Source organism: Rhineura floridana, chromosome 3, assembly GCF_030035675.1.
Source record: "Rhineura floridana isolate rRhiFlo1 chromosome 3, rRhiFlo1.hap2, whole genome shotgun sequence".
Classification (NCBI taxonomy): domain Eukaryota; kingdom Metazoa; phylum Chordata; class Lepidosauria; order Squamata; family Rhineuridae; genus Rhineura; species Rhineura floridana.
This window is the reverse complement of record NC_084482.1, coordinates 57279046-57302735: the sequence shown is the minus strand read 5'-3', so window position 1 is coordinate 57302735 and position 23690 is coordinate 57279046. Positions and strand designations below refer to the sequence as shown.

The 23690-nt window shown below is 44.3% G+C and overlaps 1 protein-coding gene across 4 annotated transcripts in view; it reads left to right on the top strand.

Annotated features, from left to right (window-relative positions):
* Positions 1-23690, top strand: part of ABCC3 (ATP binding cassette subfamily C member 3) — a 114593-nt gene that overhangs the window by 69770 nt on the left and 21133 nt on the right. For 3 of the 4 annotated variants that reach the window (XM_061616016.1, XM_061616014.1, XM_061616017.1), the window contains 10 exons: positions 476-622; positions 1113-1200; positions 2044-2110; positions 12089-12215; positions 12398-12574; positions 14368-14535; positions 16076-16259; positions 18406-18508; positions 18641-18791; positions 22809-23016. In XM_061616016.1, the coding sequence (XP_061472000.1) occupies positions 476-622; positions 1113-1200; positions 2044-2110; positions 12089-12215; positions 12398-12574; positions 14368-14535; positions 16076-16259; positions 18406-18508; positions 18641-18791; positions 22809-23016 (1420 nt within the window). Of the gene's footprint in view, positions 1-475; positions 623-1112; positions 1201-2043; positions 2111-12088; positions 12216-12397; positions 12575-13420; positions 13512-14367; positions 14536-16075; positions 16260-18405; positions 18509-18640; positions 18792-22808; positions 23017-23690 lie in introns of those variants that run through there. The other variant, XM_061616018.1, reaches the window with a different exon arrangement.

Sequence of the window (23690 nt, the reverse complement as noted above, 5' to 3'; positions counted from 1 at the left end):
GCCAAGGGGCAATGGTGAAAATGTGAGGACGGGTAGTTATTTCATGTGGTTCTCTTTGGAGCATAATACTCTGCAAAATTAACTTTCCACCTTCTTCCTTTCTCTAGGAGAAAGGGCACGAAGGACATATTTTGCCCCTACACTCTGTGTGTGTGATCCATAGGGGTCAGGGGGACCAATTCAATGCTCAGTTGTTGTTACAGAGTGCTGAATTGTTGTTGCTGCTGTTATGAAGTGCACCTTCTGGAGGTTGAATTACTTGTACTCCTTTGTATTATATTTGCATTTCTGTAGAGTGGTGCCACACTTTCTTCTGCTGCAGCACATTAGCATAACAAATAATCTGAGCAGTTGTTCATTCATTCAGTACAGATTGTTACTTTCAGTTCTTATATTTCCCATAAGGCTGCACTTGATTCTCTTAAAAATCAAGCCAGCAGGTGTTGTTCATTCTGTATATTTTTCTGGCTTCTAGGTTGCCTTGACCACCTTTGCTGTTTATGTCACTGTGGATGAAAATAATATCCTTGATGCAGAGAAAGCCTTTGTGTCTCTCTCCCTTTTTAATCTGCTAAGGTTCCCACTCACCATGCTCCCCCAGGTCATTAGCAACATTGTACAGGTAAGAATGCTGCCAGTCCTTAAAAAAAGAACCCTACACCAAATGTAAACAGGACTTTGGGAGTGGGTGTCTGGGCCAAGATAGACATGACCATGACAGATCTGGTGTGCCTTCATTAAGCTTCAGCATTCCCTGGCTCAGATTTGGATTGCAGCCTAAGATGCAGATAGGGAAAGAGCTTGGCACTGCCACCCAGGTACACCTTTTGCTCTAACATCAGACACACATATCCAGCCCCTACTTTATACGTAATGGTTTAAACCTAGGACTGAATCTGCTGCTGTTACATCTAGTTTGTTTTCAGCCTGGTTTAAACCCTGTTATGTTCTGACTTAACTTTAACTGACATGGATTAGCTGCTACCCTTTACACTAGTGAAGCAGTTTGAAGGTCAGATAATAACCTCCCCAATTCATGCAGAGTGAATGCACAAGCTCCTGTTGGGCCACATTAACAAAAAGTCCTTTCTTTTCTTTTCTTTGTTCTCCAGACAAGCGTTTCACTGAAGAGGATTCAGCACTTCTTGTTGCATGATGAACTTGATCCAAGCTGCGTGGAAACCAACTTAATTACTCCAGGTGAAACACTAGTCTGGTAGCTGTAGCACAGAGGGTGAGGCAGAAAAGATTTCATATTTATGATGGAGGAAAAAAGGTGGGAGCCTTGTGACTGGTTAATGCAATTCCACAAGTGAAACCTGTGTGCTTCTAATCAAGGCAGCAAGTCAGAGCTTCTCCAGCACTTGCCTGCTCTTGTGCAACACCCTCCCTGGTGTGTGTGGGGAAGCCTCTCCATTGTCAGGAAAAGTGGGAAAGAATTGTTGAGCTGTCCGTGAGCAGCTGAAAATTGGACTGCACAAAGCACTTGAATATAATCTCCAGAGAACAGCCATGCCTGGCTGGGGGAGATAAACAAGTGTGCATCTCAGTAATTGCTATTGGATAAATATTTAAGCTAAGGTTCCTGGATGTCCCTTATTTTAAAGTTTTCCTCCTTACTCCATAAACACAAGTACTGCATAGAGCATAATGGATATTAATACAGAGTCCCATCAGTCCATAGCACTCTGTACAACATCCACCAGCTCTCCAAAGTGGTGTTTTGTTTTTTTTTAAAGTCTGAAATGTTGATCTGGCACTGACCTCGACAGCGTGACTTGTGGCTAGGCATGTGACAGGATGTCACTTGACAAACAAGAAAACATTTATGTTGCTCATATCAACAAATGCATCCCATCAATCCTCCTTCCAACCTGCTACTTCTTTCTCTTTAAAGAGGCCCGATTTGAGACTGCTGCCTATTCTGCCCTGCCCCCCACACACTTACAGTACAGTTCTATCCACATACTTAGAAGTTAGTCCCACTGAATTGAATTGTGTATATGGTTCAAGCCTCAGATTCTCTTGGTTTTTTTTATACAGGGTATGTTGTTACTGTAAGAAATGGAACATTCAGCTGGGCGAAGGATCTTGAGCCAGCTCTGAAAGAGTAAGCAAGCTTTACTCAGCTGTACATATTGGTATTTTCTTGCTGCTTGTACCTTGGAGCCGAGGAATTTTAGAAATCTTTAATGTTATTGACAAGATGTGCCTCCTTTTTGTTTAGATATTCAAAACTCTTTGCTACCGAGTGGCTTGAGTAAATGGCAACTTAACTTCTACTCAAAATTGGCACAAGGTTTACTGAGTTTCTGCTGCCTTTCATTCTCATCGTTTACTCCCTGAATGGTTACTGAATTAAAATCAAGACTTGAGCCAGAATTTTTAAATACCATACACCCGTTTACTCATTTGTACCCTCTCTCTTTTTCTCCCACACAAGTACAGCCACACTCCTCCTCATTTAAAGTTGGAAGGTGTGTTAGTTTTCATTTTTATGTTTAGAAGGGTTAAGGTTTCTAGCCCTCATAGTCGCAGAAAGAAAAACGGTATTTTAAAATGTGTACCATGTCTGGAATATTTTGTACTGCCTCCCTCCTTTTGTATCAGAACAGAATACATAAATGTTGCTCTGGATAATCCTAGGCTAAAAGGCACTCTCAGTTTTCATCCCCTTCCTCATCTGGGATTATCAGTCTCCTAAAATCATTTTATTCACACAGCAAAGTTGTGGTAAAGTGGACTCTAGTCCACAGAAACTTTTTCATAATAAAATTAGGTCATCTTTATGAGGCTACAAGACTCTTTGTTTATTATACAGAGTGTAGACTACACTGAACTGCCACCTTAAGGACCAAAATCTCTCTGAGACTTGGAGCGGCTGCTATGCTGATACAGATCTGCAAAGGGAGGGGGGGCTGGATAAGTTCTAAACATGCCAAGGTCAGGAGGCTACCAAGACTCCATCAGGCTATTATTCCATTGGCTCTGCTGAGAGACCAGCTGCTTTGGGCTCTCCCCAGCTGTCACCTAGCAGCAGCCATTCTGTCCAGCTACCTGAACAGTTTCCATCCTAGCTGGTTGCTATAAGAACTGTAACTTCAAGAACTGGTCCCTGAGCTTGGTTTTTCCTCCCCCTTCCTCGTCCCTGTGTGTCATTTCTGTTAGATTGTAAACTTGAGGGCAGGGGCTGTCTTAGGCTGCAATCCAATACATGTCTACTCAGAAGTAAGCTCTATTGGGTTCAATGGGATTTACTCCCAAATAAATGTGTATTAGCCTGATCTTTTTAAGCCACTCTTCTTCTATATTATTATTATTATTAATATTAATATTATTAATATTATCAATATTAATATTATTAATATTAATATTATAATATTATTAATATTAATATTATTAATATTAATATTAATATTAATATTATATTCATTTATATCCCATCTTTTCCCCAGAACTGGGACTCAGGGCAGCTTATAATTTTAAAAAACCCATTAAAAACATATAAGTGAAACATGCGAAAATTATAATTAAAATGTAATTAAACTGTCTACAGAATTAAAACCAATTGAAACATAGCGATTAAACACACACACACACAAATAAAAATCAGTAAAACAGCACCCTATTAATAGCCCTTACAGTCAGTTCCCAAAAGGCTATTGGAATAGGCTCTGGAAGTCTTTTTCCTAAAGAGCAGGGCATAATGTTTTGATGATGATATATGAAGGGTCAATCAGACTAGGGTTAGAGCAGCATAGGAAAAAGATATAGATAATATGGGTAGAGGTGCTAAAAGCCAAGAAGTAGAATTGTAACAGAATACAGGCTACTGTCACAGATAAGTGGAAAACCTGTCTGTTGACTCCTCACTATAAATATGTTGTTGTTAGGATTTGCAGCCTGACTTTCTATTCCTGTACAGTGCACTCAAGGCAGTTTGCAATATTTATAAAATTAACACAAAAATAACTATCCCATAAATTGTACCATTGGTCTCACCTGAAAGGTGATTTTCATAGGAAGGGGCCATCACTGTGGGTAACAGTTCCACCTATCGTGCGAAGGCAAGAATGTTTTTGAAGTCAAGACTAGGGACGTCATGCCCCTCCCACTCTCCAGTTCATTCGTAGCGAGTCTAAAAGAGATATCTAAAAATACAAGAAGAAGGCCAACAGGCCCGCCAGGAAAATAACATAATAGTCACATGCATAACAACATGACTCTAACCTAACTACATAACATAACAGAACTAAAAGTCTTGACTTCACTCTTACATTTAAATATAATATGGAAACAATAACATATAACCCATTGATAAAATCACTAGTCATCCTCCAACTGGGAGGGTCGTGATGGCCCCTTCCTATGAAAATCACTTTTCAGGTGAGACCAATGGTACATTTTCCATAGGAAGTGGGCCATCAGTGTGGGATGTACCAAAGCAACCCATATAGGGAGGGACCACCCACATGTTAATCCTCATTAAGAACCTGTTGCAACACTCGTCTGCCAAAAGAAGCATCAGCAGAGGCATAACGATCAATTTTATAATGTCTTATAAACGAGTGTGGGGAAGACCAGACTGCGGCCCTACAAATATCGGCAACAGGAGCATTAGTAGCAAAAGCAGCCGAAGTGGCAGCTGACCTAGTAGAATGAGCTGTTATACTAGCAGGAACTGGCAGCTTCAGGGACTCATATGCTAAGGTAATGCATGCCCTTAACCAACGGGATAAGGTAGGATTGGATACTTTATGCCCCATAGACCCTGGATGAAAGGATACAAACAGAGACTCCGTTCGTCGAATCTCTTGGGTCCTAGACAGGTAGGTCTTGAGAGCCCTCCGGACATCCAACGAATGCCAAGCCTTCTCGAGAGGATGGGTAGGATTCGGGCAAAAGGAAGGCAAAACAATGTCCTGGTTGCAATGAAAAACTGAATCGACCTTGGGATGAAAGGAAGGGTCAGTCTTCAGCACAACAGAGTCCTTATGGAAGACGCAGAGGTGTCTAGCGGAAGACAATGCGCCCAACTCCGAAACGCGTCTGGCAGATGTGATTGCAATCAGAAACAGGACCTTGAAGGACAGAATACGTAGGGGCACAGTTCTGATGGGTTCAAACGGAGGGCGTTGCAAAGCCTGCAGAACTTTCGGCAAACTCCATGAGGGGAACCGATGGACAACAGCCGGAGAGCGTAGGGCGACTCCCCTCAAAAAACGTTTGATGAACGGATGTGAGGAAATATGATCTCCAGGAGAGGACACTGAGAGAATGGATGACAGAGTAGACGCATGTCGACGTAGAGTGTTGGGTCGAAGTCCCATCATAAAGCCACTATGGAGAAATTGGAGCACCTGGTGCACATTGGCCTGGGATGGATCGTGGTGGTGGGACTGACACCACTTGGAGAAAGCCACCCAGGTATGTTGATAAATGCGAGTGGTAGATGGTCTTCTCGAGGCCAGAATAATATCAATCACAGCGTCAGACAGTCCAGCTGACCTCAAGTGTCTCCGTTCAAACGCCACGCTGTTAGATTGAGCCAAGTAGGGTCCTGGTGCAGTACTGGACCCTGGGATAAGAGGTCTGGCGTTACTGGAAGTGTCCAAGGGTCCATCATTGACATTGCCAGAAGATCTGAGAACCACGGACGGCGTGGCCAAAATGGTGCTATCAGAACCAGCTGTGCCCTTTCGGTTCGCGCTTTCCTCAAGGTTTTGGCTAACAATGGTATGGGAGGAAAGGCGTACAATAGACCGTCTGGCCACGGTGTTGTCAGAGCATCCACTGCTTCTGCTGTTGAGTCCAGGTATCGGGCAAAGTACCTGGGAAGCTGGCAATTGTGACTGGAAGCAAACAGGTCGACTGAGAGGGCGCCGAACCGACACTGGAGACGATGGAAAATGGCTGGATGAAGTTTGCATTCTCCCGGGAAGACCTGTTGTCTGCTGAGCCAGTCTGCTGTCACATTCAAAATCCCTTTGAGGTGCTCTGCTTTCAGGGATTGTAGATGTTGTTCTGCCCAGACAAAGATGAGGGAGGCTAAGTCCTGCAGAGGACGAGACCTGGTGCCCCCTTGTCTGTTCAAATGTGATTTTACACACGTGTTGTCTGTTCGAATGAGCACATGATGCAAAGGGAACAGAGACTGAAAATGACATAGAGCCAAGTGGACAGCCTTTAGTTCCAGCCAGTTGATGCTTCGAGCTCGCTCTGCGTTGGGCCAAACCCCCTGAACATACTGGGAGTTGCAGTGGGCTCCCCAACCTATGAGGCTGGCGTCTGTGGTCACGACGGTTCTGCGGGGTTCTCTGAACGACGTGCCCTTGGAGAGGTGTTGAACCTTGGTCCACCAGCGGAAGGAGAGGCGCAGAGCGGGGCTCAAACGAACTTTGCGATGGTTGGAGCTGGCAATGTCTTTTTGAAAAGGCAACAGAGTCCACTGAAGGGGCCGAGTGTGAGCTCGAGCCCAGGGTACAATGTGGATTGTGGAGATAAACATCCCGAGCGCTCTGGCGAGAAGCATGACGTCTGCGGATGTTTGTTGCATCAGGGACCTTGCGATGCTTGTGATGGCAGTGATGCGATCTGGAGACAGGAAGACCATTGCCTGCAGGGTGTCCAACATTGCCCCAAGATGTAGTAGGCGTTGGGTTGGTTGGAGATGGCTTTTGTCGAAGTTGACCAGCCAGCCGTGGGTCTGCAAAACATTGAGGGTGATCATTAAATGATGATGAGCCAGCTCTTCAGATTTGGCCCGTATAAGCAGATCGTCCAAATATGGGTAGATATGAACCCCTTGGGTCCGAAGGTAAGCCACTAGGATGAGTAGCACCTTGGAAAATACTCTTGGAGCAGAGGAGAGGCCAAATGGCATCGCTCTGTATTGAAAATGTTGGTGGCCAAAGGCAAACCGAAGAAACTTTCTGTGGGCTATGCAAATGGGTACATGGAGATACGCTTCCTTAAGGTCGATAGAAGCCAGGAAGTCTCCTTCATGCAGACTCTCGGTAATGGAATGGAGAGATTCCATTTTGAACCTGCGGTATGTTACAAAACGGTTGACAAACTTGAGGTCCAATACCGCCCTCCAAGATAAATCTCGTTTTGGCACAGCAAATAGGAGGGAGTACACCCCTTCCGATCTCTCAGTTGTGGGAACTGGCTCTATTGCCGCTATGTGCAAGAGGTGATGTATAGCTGTCTGCATGATGTTGTGCCTGGCTGGTGCCCTTGGGCAAGGAGACGGGTGGAATCTGTCTGACGGGGTTGCCCAGAACTCTATGGTATAGCCATAAGTGAAGAGGTCCCTGATCCAGGGGACCGTAGTAAGGCGCAGCCATCGATCTCCAAAATTAAGTAATCTGCCACCTATGGGGATGGCGTTAATACTACTTGTGTAGGCGAGGACCTCCCCTATATGAGGACGATGAGTTGCCCCTGCGCCCTTGGTACTGACCTCTGCCCTGGGGGCGTCGGTTCCAGGAGCCCCTGAATGCGTTGGAATCATAGGGTCTGAAATCGCGGCCTCGTCCTCCTGGTCGCGTTCCTCGAAAGGGCTGGTTAGAACGAAAGGAGGGAAATCGCCTGAGGGGCCTGTGGTCGATGTTCTTGATTGTGGCTAGAACCGGTTTGTGGGCGTCTTTTGGATCAACCAGAACTGCCTTTAGAGCTTCCTCACCGAAGAGTAGAGATCCGGAGTAAGGAGCCTTGGACAGGTTCAATCTAGCCGCTGAATCAGCTTGCCAGTGGCGAAGCCAGAGGGTGCGACGAGCGACTATTTGAGTCGTCATGGCTCGTGCCCCTAATTGGGTGGCATCCAAAGTGGCATCGGCCACAAAGGCTGCTGTCTTACGTAACTTCAATAGTGCTCTTTTGAAGGCGACAGGATCAGGGTTATCGTCCTCTAGAAGGTCATCCAGCCACATCATAGATGCTCTGGAGAAGATGGAGGCTGAGGCAGAGGCACGCATGGCTAGGGCAGTGGCCTCGTGGTTCTTGCGGAGGGCGAAGTCTATTCGACGTTCAGTAGTATCTTTTAGGTGGGATTCCCCTTCCCTGGGCAAGATAGATCGTGAAACGAGGCGAGCGATCGGTTCATCTATGCCAGGGACATCTAACTTGGTGGCGAAGTCTGGGGCTAGGGCGTAAAGTCTGTCAGCCATGTTCTTGAAGCGTCGAGCTTTGAGCGGGTGGGCCCATTCTTCGGAAGCTAATTTGGCAATTGGGTCCGGCACCGGGATGTAGTGTTCAGTAGGTGCAGGGGATTTGAGGACCTTGGCCCCTTTGAGAGTTGGAGCGGACGAAGTTGAGGGCGCAGTCTGGAGACCAATGGTATGAAGTACCCTACGTGCGAGCGGTTGGTAATCTGAGGTATTGAACAAGCGATACGATGTATCCTCCTCATGATCTGAATAGTCGCTCCAGTCGTCTCCTTCAACATGGTCAGTGAAAGTTAACTCCTCCGCATACGAGGCTTCGTCCGTACATCTGCCTCTGGCTAAATCGAAGGGATCTGGCGAGCAGGAAGGATGAGCAGCATGGAACGCGCGTTGGTCCATGTTGAGTGGGGGTCTGGCAGGAACCTGTGGTAGTGACTGCATTTGTGTGAAATAAGCCAGCATGGCTTGGAGTTGGGAGAGGAAATCAGGAGACAGCTGCAGACCAGATGTGTGAGATGTATGTGCCTGGTGGGCTATTGGAACAGATGTCTGAGGCGGTAAGCCAGAGGTAGGTTCGTTAGGCGAACCGTGAGGGGGAAAGCCAACAAACTCTTCCTCGTCAGAGGCAGGAGCAGGAGAATGAAAAATATCACTTATGTGTGTCTGTGCTGTGGTGGTTGTTGGCACAGAGACATAACGAGGGCGCTTTGGTTTACTATGGCTGGAAAGATGTTTTGTCTTAGCCAGTGCTTTGGCATGTCTGGTCTTAGACGTGTTAGTATGTTGTGGCTTGGCTGATTGTGGCATGTCTGGCTGATCTGGCACCATGTGTGTTGATGGTGACATGCCTGGCTGTTCTGCCATCTTATATGAACCTGGGTGCAGTACACTGCCACGGAGGGGGCAGGATGTAAAGACCCGAACTGGCACAGCGTACTACCACGGAGGGGGTAGGATACACTGGCAGATGGCGAATGCACTGCCACAGAGGGAGCAGAATGCACAGAGGTATCAACGTTAATATAATATAGGCTGTTTTAGAGTTGGCACACTCAGATTAGTGCTGTAGGCTGGGTTTTTGGCTTGTTCACGGCCCCATAGGGGGCAGGATATGTAATGTAAATCAGATTTAGTACAAGTCAGCCACTGATATTAAAGCTCCAGCCTTGATAATGTAATCCAGCCACTAGGATTAAAGCTCCAGCCTTGATAATGTAATCCAGCCACTAGGATTAAAACTCCAGCCTTGATAATGTAATCCAGCCACTAGGATTAAAGCTCCAGCCTTGATAATACAATCCAGCCCACTAGGATTGGAGCTCCAGCCTTAATAATACAATTCAGCCACTATGATTACAGCCACAGTAAAAATGTGTGTAAATCAGCCTTGTGTAAATTTGTCAGCAGCACATATACACAAACATACAGATAGATAGCCTGCAGGGGAGGTATCCGATGCTTAAAAAATGGTAACGAAAAAGGCGGGAATTTTGAATTTCAAAAAATGGCGCCCAGAAAAACGGGCGGGAAAAAAACGATCAAAAGGGGGCTGAGGAAGAAGGAGCAATGGCGGCCGTCGGAAGCGAACTGGGAGAAGGGCTGCCCAGCACGGACTCGCCGAAAGCCGCAGTAGCGGCTCTGGAAAAACTCTGGAAGGGCAGGTAGAGGCAAAAAACGGCAGCCGCCGCAGAGAGAGCCGCAATAGCGGTCTGTAAAGCCCTTCGCAGTGGGATTTAAGCCACGTAGCGAGGGCGATCTGCGGTAAGGAGTAAGAGCGGGAGCCGCAGCTGCAAGCTCCCGCTGAGATCGGATCAGCCGCAGCCGCGGCAACGATCGGGGGGGGGGAAGGAGGGTGGATTCCCCTTCCCTCACAAGCGATCAAGAGATCGGATCAGCCGCAGCCGTGGTAACGATCGGGGGGGGAGGGAGGGGGATTCCCCTTCCCTCACAAGCGATCAAAAGCGATCAAAAAGAGAACCGCAGCCGCGGTTACTGAGGGAGCCCCCTGGCTACGGATACGACAGAGCCGGGGGGGGGAGGGGGCTTGAAACTGCCAAAACAAAGAGAGCCGCAGCCGCGGTCTCAGAGGGAGCCCCCAGTCAAGGAAATAAAAGAAATTAAATAGCCTTGAGGAAAGGGGGAAGAGAGCCGCAGCCGCGGTCTCTGAGGGGATCCTCAGTAGGCTAGACACAAAAAACGGAAAAAAGGAAAAAAGGTTTTAAAGAGAGATAGACTTAGCTAAATGCTACGTGAAATTCCAATCTTGTTCGTACGAAGGCAAGAATGAACTGGGGAGTGGGAGGGGCATGACGTCCCTAGTCTTGACTTCAAAAACATTCTTGCCTTCGCACGATAGGTGGAACTGTTACCCACAGTGATGGCCCACTTCCTATGGAAAAAAGACAAATATGAGGCAAGAGTACCCGTCAATTCCATTTAATTTCAGTGTTCAGTAGTAGAATTAAACACATAATTAACTCTCTCCTACTTGAAACAATGAGACATAAAAGTGCTTAACTTTGACTGGATTGTGTCCATGCTTGTTTCTTGCCCCCCTTTTTTGTTTGCTTTATAAACTGAAAATTTGCATTTTCATAATGGCAGTGACTGTCCCCCCAAATTCCTTCCACTTGTCCTATTAGAAATGCTAAGGTACAGAATATATGCAGCTATGGGAAAGGCTGATCTAAATCAAGCAAAAGTTGCATGCATCCTATGTGCTTAGGTCATCTGGGAACTTAAGGATGGACGAAATACAGGATTGCCTTTCATATGCCAAGTCAGCATGAGTAGATATTTTCTGTGCATCTTGCTGTTTTGAAATTGGCTTGTAACAAGCTTTGGTACTTGTCCAAGTCATGACTCATCAAATTTGATATGCAGATGGAAAACCTATGAAATGTGATGAGTTGCAGTAGGAACACATCAAAAGTGTTACATGACTCTCTTAGTGCACCATTACGAAAGTAAAATCTCATTCAGCATGGCACATACAAAAATTGACATGTGAATGAAAGTTGGTCAAGGCCAATTGGGAGATGATGTAGCGAACCCCTTATTCTCTTTATTTCTTAAATTGGCTATAAGGCTCATGAGTATTGTCATGACCTGTTTCAAGCTTTTCTCTCCTGCAGTCATTAACTCTCAAGTCTCCAGTCAACATTTTTTATTCTCTCCCTGGCCACATAACCACATCTGAGGAAGTTGATTAAACAGAGTCTCTACTGGAATGCTGTGTTGAATTCCTGCCAAGTAGAGTATAGCATATCTTGTGCATAAGCACAGCATGTATGGAAAGACAGGCTTGTTTTGTACTGTATTATAAAAATTCCAGAGAGTAACTACCTAACAGCAATTTTAACAATAGGAAGCTGGTATAATTTAGGCCAACGTAATTTAGGCTGACGTAAATTACCCTTATTCCAAGATCTGTCAAGGAACCTCTGGGAGGGATTACTGCCAATTGGATTGGCAGGTGAGTGTAGGCCTTTGAGGATTCAGCCTTGGATCACATGACTGAGCTGAACAGGGTTTGGAACAGGTATACGTCTCTCCTGTCCCTGTCCCATCCCTGCCACACACCCTTTTTGGGACTTAAGCTGGTGTAAGCTACACAGGCTTCAATTCTACTGGTTGAGCCGCAGCTGAGCTGGGGTTAGGGACTTCTGCTGGCTTATCTCTGGCTGAGCCAGGAAAGCCCAAGATCCACCAAATCCAAACTATTTCATCACGGCAGATCTCAGGCTTGGATTGTGCTGGTGCGATAAAAATGGCTCAAAAGATCTGGTGAAGTGGGCTGTGGCCTACAAAAGTCTGTGTCATAATATACTTAAGATGCTACTGCTTTTGCTTTATTATGTTTACATAAATCCGTTTTGTTTGGTGACAAATTAGTTTTACCCTTTTTTTACCCCCTACAGCATAAATTGGTTGGTCCCTAGTGGTTCATTGGTGGCTGTGGTTGGTCATGTTGGCTGTGGGAAGTCATCCCTGATGTCTGCTCTTCTTGGCGAAATGGAAAAGCTCCATGGGGAGGTGGCTGTGAAGGTTGGTTCACAGTACAGTATTTATATTTTATTTATTTATTATTTGATTTATATCCCGCCCTTCTTCCCAGCAGTAGCCCATTATATCTGTTATGAGCATTATATCTGTTATGAGCATTTCAAAAATATATGTAGCTTGCAAACTGATCTGCCTATGTATGTCTTTTTGATAACTCCTTTTAGGGTTCAGTTGCTTATGTTCCCCAACTAGCCTGGATCCAGAATGCCACCTTGAAAGATAACATCTTGTTTGGCCACCTCCATAATGAACAGAAATACCAAACTGTTTTAGAGGCGTGTGCCTTGAAACAAGATCTTGAGATGCTTCCTGGGGGAGATCAGACTGAGATAGGCGAGAAGGTAAGGTCTTCTACAGAAAATGTAGATGGTTGTTGCCCAACAGATGCTTATAGGAAAGAAAAGGAGGTAAAATGACCTTTAAGTCATTTAATGTCATTAAAAGAGCAAAAGGTAATCTAAACTGGAGGTACAAAACATAAGCGCTAGATAGGGGAAGAGGAGAGTAATAGAGATCTTCAAACTCCAGTGAGAGGAAGGATACTATTTCACACCCCTGCCCTGCTGTCTTTTAGGCAGCACTTAATTGAGAAGTGCCAGGATTCAACTCTACCTGGAAAGTAAAACCCAACTTGAGATTCTTTCTGTCAATGAATTTTATTTATTTATTTATTTTATTTTATTTATATACCGCCCTAAGCCCGAAGGCTCTCTGGGCGGTGTACAAAAAGATAAAAAAACAAGCAATGTATAAATACAATAAATACAATAAATCAAGAAAACAAAACAAACAAACAATAAAAGAACCAAACAACATCCAAAATACAAATAATGATGAAAATGCTATTAAAATACACTTTAAAATGCCTGGGAGTATAAAAAGGTTTTCACCTGGCGCCGAAAAGATAGTAGCGTCGGCGCCAGGCGCACCTCATCGGGGAGGCTGTTCCACAGTTCGGGGGCCACCACAGAAAATGCCCTGGTTCTAGTCACCACCCTCCGAGCTTCTTGATGGGATGGCACTCGGAGGAGGGCCTTAGATGTTGAGCGCAGTGTCCGGGTAGGTTCATATTGGGAGAGGCGGTCCACCAGGTATGGCTCTTAATTGTGATTATTCAATGGTGAGAAAAAAGCACTCTGTACATGCTTTTAACCATGCTTCCTACTGCCCCTACGTATTTTCCATAGCTGAATCTCATCAATAAAAGAGTCCTTTGGGAGTTCCTGATTGAAATTAAGCCCAACTTCCAGGGAAAGTTATTGAACAAAAAGGAACAAGGTAGGGATTAAAAGAAGAAAAGTAAAGTTGAAAAGGCTGAAAGGGATGGGAACACTGAGAGAGAATTGAATGGGATACACAGGGAGCTGAACAAAGGTTGAGATGAAAAACAGGTGAAGATCCAAATGTGAAATCAATGAGCAGAGACCCAGAGAGAAATGTGACTTTTAATATTTTTTTTCAGGATTTGGGAAATGTCTGCCTTTTTTCCTTTTTTTTAAAAAAAGGCTATTTCTTAAACTCCACTGTTCTCCTTATCTAGTTATTTTTTAAAAAGATAATGGCATTAGACAAAGCAACAACCATTTCATACAAACACTAGCTGTGTTCAGCAACCCTGTCATGGGTCACTAGTTTCAATTTTTTAGGTGCCGGTAGCTACTGGCCACATGGAATTTTTGCACCTCTGCCTTAAACCAATGCAGGATGTTCCATATGCAGTTGTGTATGTCCACAGAGGAGTAGAACATAACCAATACTTTTCTAATGAAGCCCAGATCACTAAAGCAAATGATTCATGATGCAAGACTGAAATTGAGATCTGACAAGTTGCATATTAACCCTCTTCAGAAACAGTTTTTGGTCCTTGAACCCCAATACAATGCACCTCTCTGGCTTCAGCTAGGAGTACAAGACTATATGGACACTGTTTAAAACGGAGCAATATTTTTATATTTATATTTCTTCTTCAAATTATATAGTTTCTTCACAGAGTCTGCCTCTGATACTTGATTTGTAACAATGCATTGTAAAAGGGCTATTAACCAAAAATATCTTGCAGTTGTTGACTCTGCTCTTGATAGCTATGTGGAATTAAAAAGCTGTGACACATTTTTATCTTTTTCCTGTCATACAGGGTATCAATCTCTCAGGTGGCCAGCGGCAACGAGTGAGTCTTGCCCGTGCTGTTTTCAGTGATGCTGATGTTTATTTGCTAGATGACCCTCTTTCAGCTGTGGATTCCCATGTGGCCAAACACATCTTTGACAAAGTTATTGGACCAGAAGGAATGCTTAAAGGAAAAGTGAGCTGACAAAGATCTAAAAATGTGTATGGCTGCGATCACTGCAGACCACAGCGGCACCATGTACACTCATGTGAAACTTAGGGGTATTTGGTGGTGATGGAGGGGAGAGGAATTGTGTTTTTAGTCCTCAAGAACATGGAAAAATTGTTGTCTCCCTTAAAAATGTAAATGTACTGCCTTCAAGTCGATTCCGACTTATGGCGACCCTATGAATAGGGTTTTCATGAGGCTAAGAGGCAGTGACTGGCCCAAGGTCACCCAGTGAGCTTCATGGCTATGTGGGGGTTCGAACTCTGGTCTCCCAGGTCGTAGTCCAACACTTTAACCACTACACCACTCCCTTAGTATGTGTGTAATGTGGAAGTTCCAATGGTCAGAGGGGCAAGACTTGTTGGACCTCCCTTACCACCCAAAAAGTCCACTGGCTAGTTCTCAGTCACATGTTGCCTTATAGCAGCCTCTTTGCAATGAGGTGCTACTAGAAAAACATTGCTTGATGCCTGCAGTAGTCCTGACACCTGTATGCCTAACAGCCACGCTTCTCCCCCCTCCAGCCTTCTCCCGCCAGCCTTCAGGAATAAAAAAAGGGAAATCAACCAACTTGTGTCATTTTATCATAAAGCCAAACTAGGCATGACACTTGTCACATGATTTGGTGCTACATAGCTCTTTTTTTAAAAAAAGAAAAGTTAAATCAGAACTGTGGTGTGGAGGGAGGAGGGGGCTTTAACCCTACCCCCTTGTCCTGATTGGAATCAGACCCCACCCTCCCCTGGTGCTTGCTATTCACAATGGAAGGAAAGCTCCCATTGGCACCAGTGGGAGTTTCCCTCCCATTATGAATAGGAAGTGGGCGGGTGCGGGGAATGATTTTGTTTGGGACTGTGGCAGAGTTAAAGCATCCCTCCCCACATCCCATAGTCTCAGACCAGCTTGGGGAGGCGGCTGCAGTGGCTATTCAGATTTTTTTTAAAAGCTTTGCGATGCAAGCTATGTGACAAACATCGTATCTAATTATCCTTGACAATTTTCCCTGTAGGACTATGTTTTCCTTTTTTTTACATCACTATCTCCTCCTGAAATTGATCAGTTTAAGATATCCTTCCCTTGTCCCATTCTCTCTTTTCTATTCTTTCTTGTCTGTTCTATTGTACATACTTTGTTTCCTTTAATTCATGTTATTAGTCTTTCTTTGTTGAGTGCTCTTTTTGCTTTTTAACGTGATATATTATTAACTGTGCCTTCTGCAAAAATGAAACAAAAAAACCTTTCAATGTCTTCACTATCTAGTCATCATTCAGTTTTATTCAGACTTAGAAGGTTTCCATGCCACTGATTGCTGCCAACCTAGCCTTGTCTATTACAGCCCCAGATGGTACATAAATGAACTGGTTTTGTTCAGATCATGACAATTTGCAGTAATTGTTCACTTTATGATAAGCAGCCTATTCTGTATTAAATCTATCTCCTGCTGTTGTTAAGGTTGCCTTAGTTTTAGCAAGGTATCTCCTGACCACTGTCTTCTTTTCATTTTTAGACTCGAATTTTGGTGACCCACAGCATCAATTTCTTGCCTCAGATGGACAGCATTGTTGTAATTGTAGATGGTAAAATCTCTGAAATGGGATCCTACCAAGAGCTTTTGCAACAAAACAGGTCTTTTGCAGAATTTCTCCGCAATTATGCATTTGATGAAGACATAGAAGAAAATGAGCCTACAAGTGAGAATTTTCCCCATTATTCATCTTCTGTTGTCTTTAGTCTGTTAGTTACATCATGCCAGGTTGGAAGGCTAAGGGATTGTGACTACTAGCCACGATGGCTATGCTCTTTCTCCATGGCCAGAGGCAGTATGCTTCTGAATACCAGTTGCTGGAAACCGCAGGAGGGGAGAGTGCTCTTGTGCTCAGGTGCTGCTTGTGGACTTTCCATAGGCATCTGGTTGACCACTGTGAGAACAGGATGCTGGACTAGATGGGCCACTGGCCTGATCCCACGAGGCTCTTTTTTTTTAATTGAATATTTATAAAATTTTACGAGACATTAGGTAACAGCCTACTCCCCACACACACACACTTCCAAGGCATTTAACAAAAACAGCGTCAATACATCCAGCAAAGATGAGTTCTAGTGAGAATACAAAGCAGAGACCCCACACTGTGAGGAAAAGACTAGAACAATAATAATTGGGGCTCAGGCAGTTAGCCAGAACTTCTTATATGCAGTTGGTAATTCATGTACTTAATAAAGCAAAACCAATCCACCATAAATGAGTCCACTCGTTTCTTCCCTTTAGCCAACCTAAGAACAATTGTTAATTTTTCCAATAAAGCAAAATGCCAGAGTTTTTGTATACCATAGTGTTAAAGATGCTCCAACCATATTTCTCCAAAACCTGGCTATAATGAATTTCACTGCAACCAGCATAAAACCATTAAGAGGTTTGAAGAGCACATCCTGATTATCTCCCTGAAAAATGTTCAGTAACACTAGCTCCAGAGCGGAGACAAGATTTTGGCCAGTAATGTTGCATACTTCCCCAAACACTGCAGACCAAAAATCAGAAACTTTTCTGCATGTCCACCGCATGTGTTGAAATGAATCTTGAACAGAGTACCCTCTCCAGCAGAGCGGGAAGAGGATAGGGCAGATGCGGGACAGGCAGAGGCATCTGAGGTTCCACTTTTATACCATTATAAGTGTCTGTTCTCTTATGGAGGTTGAGACGGATCGATACAGAAATTTAGTCCACATATTCCCCCAATTATATGGGTCTGTCTGAATAGCCCAATCCGTCTCTAACAAAAGCCTCAGCCTATCCACCATTCCTGTATCCGCACTTATCAAGATAGTATAAATTGCAGACACCAAGCCCTTTTCCTTCACCCCCATTGAGCAAAAAATCTCTCAAAAGGGATCTAGATCCCTATTTGCTTGTTCAGCAATGTGGTGGACTCATATAAAGTTACCAGCTTGGTACCAGGCTAGCCAAGAAATTGTCGTATTTCTAAGCTGAGTTTTCCAAAAATCTCTAGGTAAGGGCTGTGCATCAGAATAAAAATCCCTGAGAGCATAGAACCCCAAAGCTTTGAATTCTTGAACATCATATTGCTTTTCCTTATATTGAAAGTCCAGGTGGCAAAGGGGACCTCTTCTTATGTTGTTGTTATGAGAACTGAAACTGAATTTAACGTTTTTTAACTTTTTAAAAAAGCATATGAAAGGATGAGAACCTCTCCATGTATTAATAAATGTAGCCCTTTTAAAAAGTAGGGGAGAACAAGGATACCCGCTATTCAAGAACATTTGTTTTCTTTCTAACATTTCCAATAAAATTGAAACAGCAGTTCAGAAGCTGCTTGCAGTCTGGTCTGGAGGACCGTTGTGTGGATTTGTAGGGAAAATGACTGCAATCAAAAATTAGGATCAGAAGTAGGTAGCTTTAGTTTGTTTTGTTTTTTCTGTGATAAGGCTCTCTCTTTCCTTCCTTTCACCCTCCTGATTACGCTTGTACAATTATAATGCTTCCAATGCTGGATCAAGACAAGTGCCACAGTAAATTCAGTCAATCCTATTGCTTTCCAGAAACAACTATACATACACCAATCATAGTTCACAATTATCCAGCTTACGCCCACTCAGTGTGGCAGAGCTGGCACCCCAGTCCTGCTTATTCAGTGGAATTGCAAACATTGCCTACAGACCAAGACATGCTAAAGTCTCTTACTCTTCTAAAAGAAATGAGCTTCCTTCTTGACTCTCACTCTTTTGTGGGTTAGGAAGCTCTGCATGCAGCAAAGTCTTTCTAAAATACTGACTCAGCAGAAAGCCAAAATAAGCTAAAGACTTGCTGTCCCTTTGCACTAGTGGAAGATGAGGAGGTCCTGCTTGCTGAAGATACCCTCAGCAACCACACAGATCTGGCAGATAATGAACCAGTGACAAATGAAGTCCGAAAGCAGTTCCTAAGGTAAGTCCAGAACATATGTTTCAAGGCATTATCTTGTCTACAGAAAATGTGTGAACTTGCCTGTCTAGTCTTTCAGCTGCCTTAACAGTAATTATTCTTTTTGGTCTCCCCCCCCTTTTTTTTTTTAAATAGACAACTCAGTGTAATATCTTCAGATGGAGAGTGCCCTAGTAAAATGTCAATGAAACGAAGAGTATGTGATAAGAAATCATCTGAGCTTCCTCTACCCAAAAAGGGTCCTTCTGAGAAACTCATTGAGGCAGAGACCACTGAAACAGGCACGGTAAGGAAGGCTTGCTGAAGCAATAAGAACACATTTCTCCTTCAAAGTTGCTTCCTGGTTAATTATGAGGCATGTAGCAGAGGAGGAAAGAATCAGCTGATGAAAGCATGATAACATCAATATGAGGTTTTATCCTTTAAGCATTTTCCAACTTTGTCCTAAGTAGCCCTCTTAAGATAAGAAAAACAAAATAGTATTTGTCTATCCAAAGTTGCAAACTGGGATGAAAGGAAGCAAGATTCAAATTAAATTGGCTTGTGAAATGACTGTGTCTTTTAAAATTATTTGATTTTGATTTTAATATTTCTACCTTGCCTTTCGGCCAAAAGGCCCTCAAGGTGGCTTACAAAAGAGCACCAATATAAAGATACATCAATAAAACAAATAATACATCAATAGAACATCAGTAATACATCAATAAAACAATAAAAACAGTACAATTTGCAAAAATTAAATAGTTAACCCTCGTTAGATATTGATGGTGGTTATTCCTAACCTTCGTTAGATATTGATGGTGGAAATATATTATTCCTTCAGTGCCGTATTAATTCAATATTATCAGCCCTCTTCATATATATCGCATTATCTGTGAAATAATTTATTCTGGATTTACTATGTCACTGCCACATCATTGTTCACAGTGATGTTGCTATCAAGTGAAACTCAGAGAAAGTGAAATCATATCTTTTACTGTAAATCACTAGCTGTTAATGTGAGTGCACACCTTCTTCATGCATAAAAATTCAGACACGGACCAAAATAAAGGCAATCTTCTATGTTAAGGCTTGATTGGGCTTGCTATTCCCTGTCCTTTGGTCGGTACTCCTAGACAGTTGGCTGTGCGTGATTTAACTACTAGGCCGCGTGCTCCAGCCTGTCCCCACCATGGAGCTGGTGTTAGCCGACTCATTACTCTCACAATGCTCCAACTCGAGCGCGTTACTCCGGACGGTGTGCGGCAAAGACGGGCCCTCAGTCCAACAAGCAAAATTATAGTAGTCCCTTAATTCAATGACCATTGGCAACTCAGTTCATGTTGCTCCTTCTCATCCCCCAGCAAAAGACAAACAGATTAAAAAACTGCAAGGAAGGAACAAGGAGTTAGACCATGTGGACCTATCTAAAACCCTAAGCAAATTAGAAAGCATAAAACACAAGCATTATGTGGTGGGGTAGTCAGAGGAATGGTATCCCACTGTCCATCAATAACATCAGCTGATGGCCCTCCTTGTGTGTGAGGTTGGGGGATAGTGTATACTTGGTGAACTTAGCATCAGTAAGTTAACATTTACTTATGTTAATATTAACTTCTGGAGGATTAAGGTGTGGCCACAAGCTCTAGGGGCCACCTGAAAAGCTGCACACACATTGCAACACAGTTCTTGACATCATGGGGCTGCATTCTGGGATATTATACTAGAACTTGTGTGTAGGTGGAAGAATCCCCCCTCTTAAACCACCATTATGCACTTCCAGGATAAAATCTTAGGCATCCGCCAGGATTTAGACTCCAGTGTTATAGCAGGTGAATCAAGTGAGGTATCCAGAGCACAGTCTTGTCCTGATTTCTTGGATGAGTTTCAGTTAGTATAGCTTGGGGATACTGACAAGGTGCCTGGGCAGGTTCGTGCAACCCCATCTATACTGGATCCTTGCCCTTCTTGGCTAATAAAAGCTAGCAGGGATGGAACAGGGAAGTGATTAATGCCTCTTTGCGAGAGGGAGCGGTCCCAGGGCCCCTGAAAGAGGTGATAGTGAGACCATTCCTGAAGAAATCTTCCCTGGACCTGGAAAACCTTAATAACTATAGGCTGGTGGCAAATATTCCATTCCTGGGCAAGGTTCTGGAATGAGTGGTTGCAAGCCAGCTCCAGACACTCTTGGATGAGACCGATTATCTGGATCCATTTCAGTTAGGTTTCAGGCCTGGTTTTGGCACAGAAACAGCCTTGGTCGCCCTGTATGATGACCTTTGTCGGGAGAGGGACAGGGGGAGTGTGACTCTCTTGATTCTCCTTGATCTCTCAGCGGCTTTTGATACCATCAACCATGGTATCCTTCTGGGACGACTGGCTGAGTTGGGAGTAGGAGGTACTGCATGGCAGTGGTTCCGCTCCTACTTGGCCGGTCGATTCTAGAAGGTGGTGCTTGGGGAGCACTGCTCAGCCCTGTGGATTCTCCAGTATGAGAACCCCATTCTCCTGGGGTTCCACAGGGGTCAGTTCTGTTCCCCATGCTGTTCAACATCTACATGATACCGTTGGGTGCGGTCATCCGGAATTTTAGCGTGCGTTGCCATCAGTAAGCTGATGACACACAGCTCTACTTCTCCTTTTCATCTTGGGGTGAGGCTGTCAATGTGCTGAACCGGTGCCTGGCTGTGACAATGGACTGGATGAGGGCTAATAAACTGAGACTCAATCCAGACAAGACTGAGATGCTGCTAGTGGGTGGTTCTTCTGACCAGATGGTGGATGTCCAACCTGTTCTGGATGGGGTTGCACTCCCCTTGATGGAGCAGGTTCATAGTTTGGGGGTTCTCTTAGAAGCATCTCTGTCACTTGAGGCTCAGGTAGCCTCGGTGGCATGGAGTGCCTTTTATTAACTTCGGTTGGTGGCCCAGCTAAGCCCCTATCTGGACAGGGATAGCCCGGCTTCAGTTGTCCATGCTCTGGTAACCTCCAATTTAGATTACTGCAATGCACTCTACGTGGGGCTGCCTTTGAAGACAGTTCAGAAACTGCAGCTTGTGCAAAATGCAGCGGCCAGATTGGTAACAGAGACCAGACGGTTCAAACATATAAAACCGATTCTGGCCTGCTTGCATTGCCTGTCTATATGTTTCTGAGCCCGATTCAAGATGCTGGTTTTAGCCTATAGAGCCTTACATGGCTTGGGACCACAATTCCTGATGGAACGCCTCTCCCAACAGGAACCCACCTGTACACTATGCTCAACATCCAAGGCCCTCTTCAGGGTACCTACTCCAAGGGAAGCTGGGAGGCTGGCAACAAGGGAGAGGGCCTTTTCAGTGGTGGCCCCCAAATTATGAAATGATCTCCCCCCACCCCCCAGCCATGCTGACCTGTTACTCATCTGATGTCATATGGCATCCAGTGTGTGTAAAGGTAAAGCCTTGGCTGCAAAGGAACAATTGGAGCTTTAGAGCATGCTCCTGAATATTCCTTTGCAAGAGTGGCATGTATTCAGCACTGTTTAAATTTGGCACTGAATGCAAGCTGCTCTGCTGAGGTCAGATCTACTTGGGAGCTCCCAGTCCAATCCAGCATCTCCTAAAAGCAGTGCTGCTTTCAGCAGACATCTCATCTAGTCTGGAGCTCCAGTCAGGGGCTCCCAAGTGGATTGGCCGCATGGCTTGCATTTGGTGCCAGTTTTAATTGGTAGCACTGTTTAAATTTAGTACCCAAAGCAAGCTGTGCTTTTTTGGCCAGGTTGAGTCCGTCTAACATCATTATATCAGGTAATGGACAGGTAGACAGCCCCTCTCATCTGTCAAATGTGGTCCATGGAAGGTTGGCTGTGGTTGGACCCGGCCTGATGGCTGAAAGGGCTTTTCCACCCCAGGCACTTGGTGCATTTTCATTGCTCTTGACACAGCGCACAAATTTATAGAGGAACCTTAGGCCTCCATGGGAATCTTCTTTGTCTAGATTCATCAAGTATGAAGATTCATAGGGTCTCCATAAGTCGTAGTCGACTTGGAGGCACATAACAACAACAACAACATATTGCTTTTCTTTCTACAACAGTTGTATATGTTTTCAATATGATACCTCTTTCTGGACATCTTTCTTTTGCAGCCATATTTTCTGTCAACAGGAATGGCTGCATATAGTGATTAAATGATGCCTTAGGATTTCACGTTGGTGATTTCTAGTCTCTTAGTACATCATTTGGAAAAATTCTGCTTCTGGCAAGCTGCTAGTTTTTCTGTGAGATAAAGGAAATTGGTTTTGTAATCTTAATAAACCCACTTTGTTCTGTATCAATCTGCAGGTCAAACTGACTGTTTTCTGGCAATACATGAAGGCTATTGGCCCCCTTATTTCTTTATTTATATGTTTCCTGTACTGCTGTCAAAATGCTGCTGCGGTTGGGGCCAATGTATGGCTCAGTGACTGGACCAACGAACCAGTAATAAACGGCACTCAGCACAACGTGAACATGCGAGTCGGAGTCTATGCCGCCCTGGGTTTCTTGCAAGGTTAAGTGTGTTCTTTGCTACTGCTTCTCCAAAGAAGACTGTAGATTTCAACCCCACCTTGTTAGGGGAGCTGCAGAGAGGGGAATTTTGTGTGATGTTGGTATGGAGTCTGCTAGTGTCTCTTAAATGTGGTCTGGGTTGAAAGTCTGATGTTTTCGCATGTGCTCCTTGAGACTACAAGGAAAATAACAGAAGAGAATGCTGAAGATTCAGAAGTGTCATTGATGCTGCCACAGCAGACCTAGTGGCTGCACTGAAAGCTTCAAAGAAACCCTTGACTGTGCTTACCCATGCTTGCATATCAGCCTTTTTGGATTGTGACGCAAACATTATATTGATTTTTGATTTGGAGGCCTTACAAATATCCTCCCATTCTGTTAATAATCATAAAGATAACAAAATGTTGTGGTCTGCAGAAGACAAAATAGTAGTTCTCACAGCAAGGCATAAGAATCAGAGGTGTAGGCAAACATTTGCATAATTAATTGTGATGTTGTAAGGCAGGTGTGGGGAACCTTTGGCCTTCCAGATGTTGCTGAGCTGCTACTTCCATTATTCCCAGCCCTTGGCCATGTTTGCTGAGGCAGATGGGAGTTGTAGTTGGAGGGCCAAAGGTTCCCCACACCTGTTGTAAGGTTTCCCTTACTTGCTACTTCATTGATGCCACATTTCCC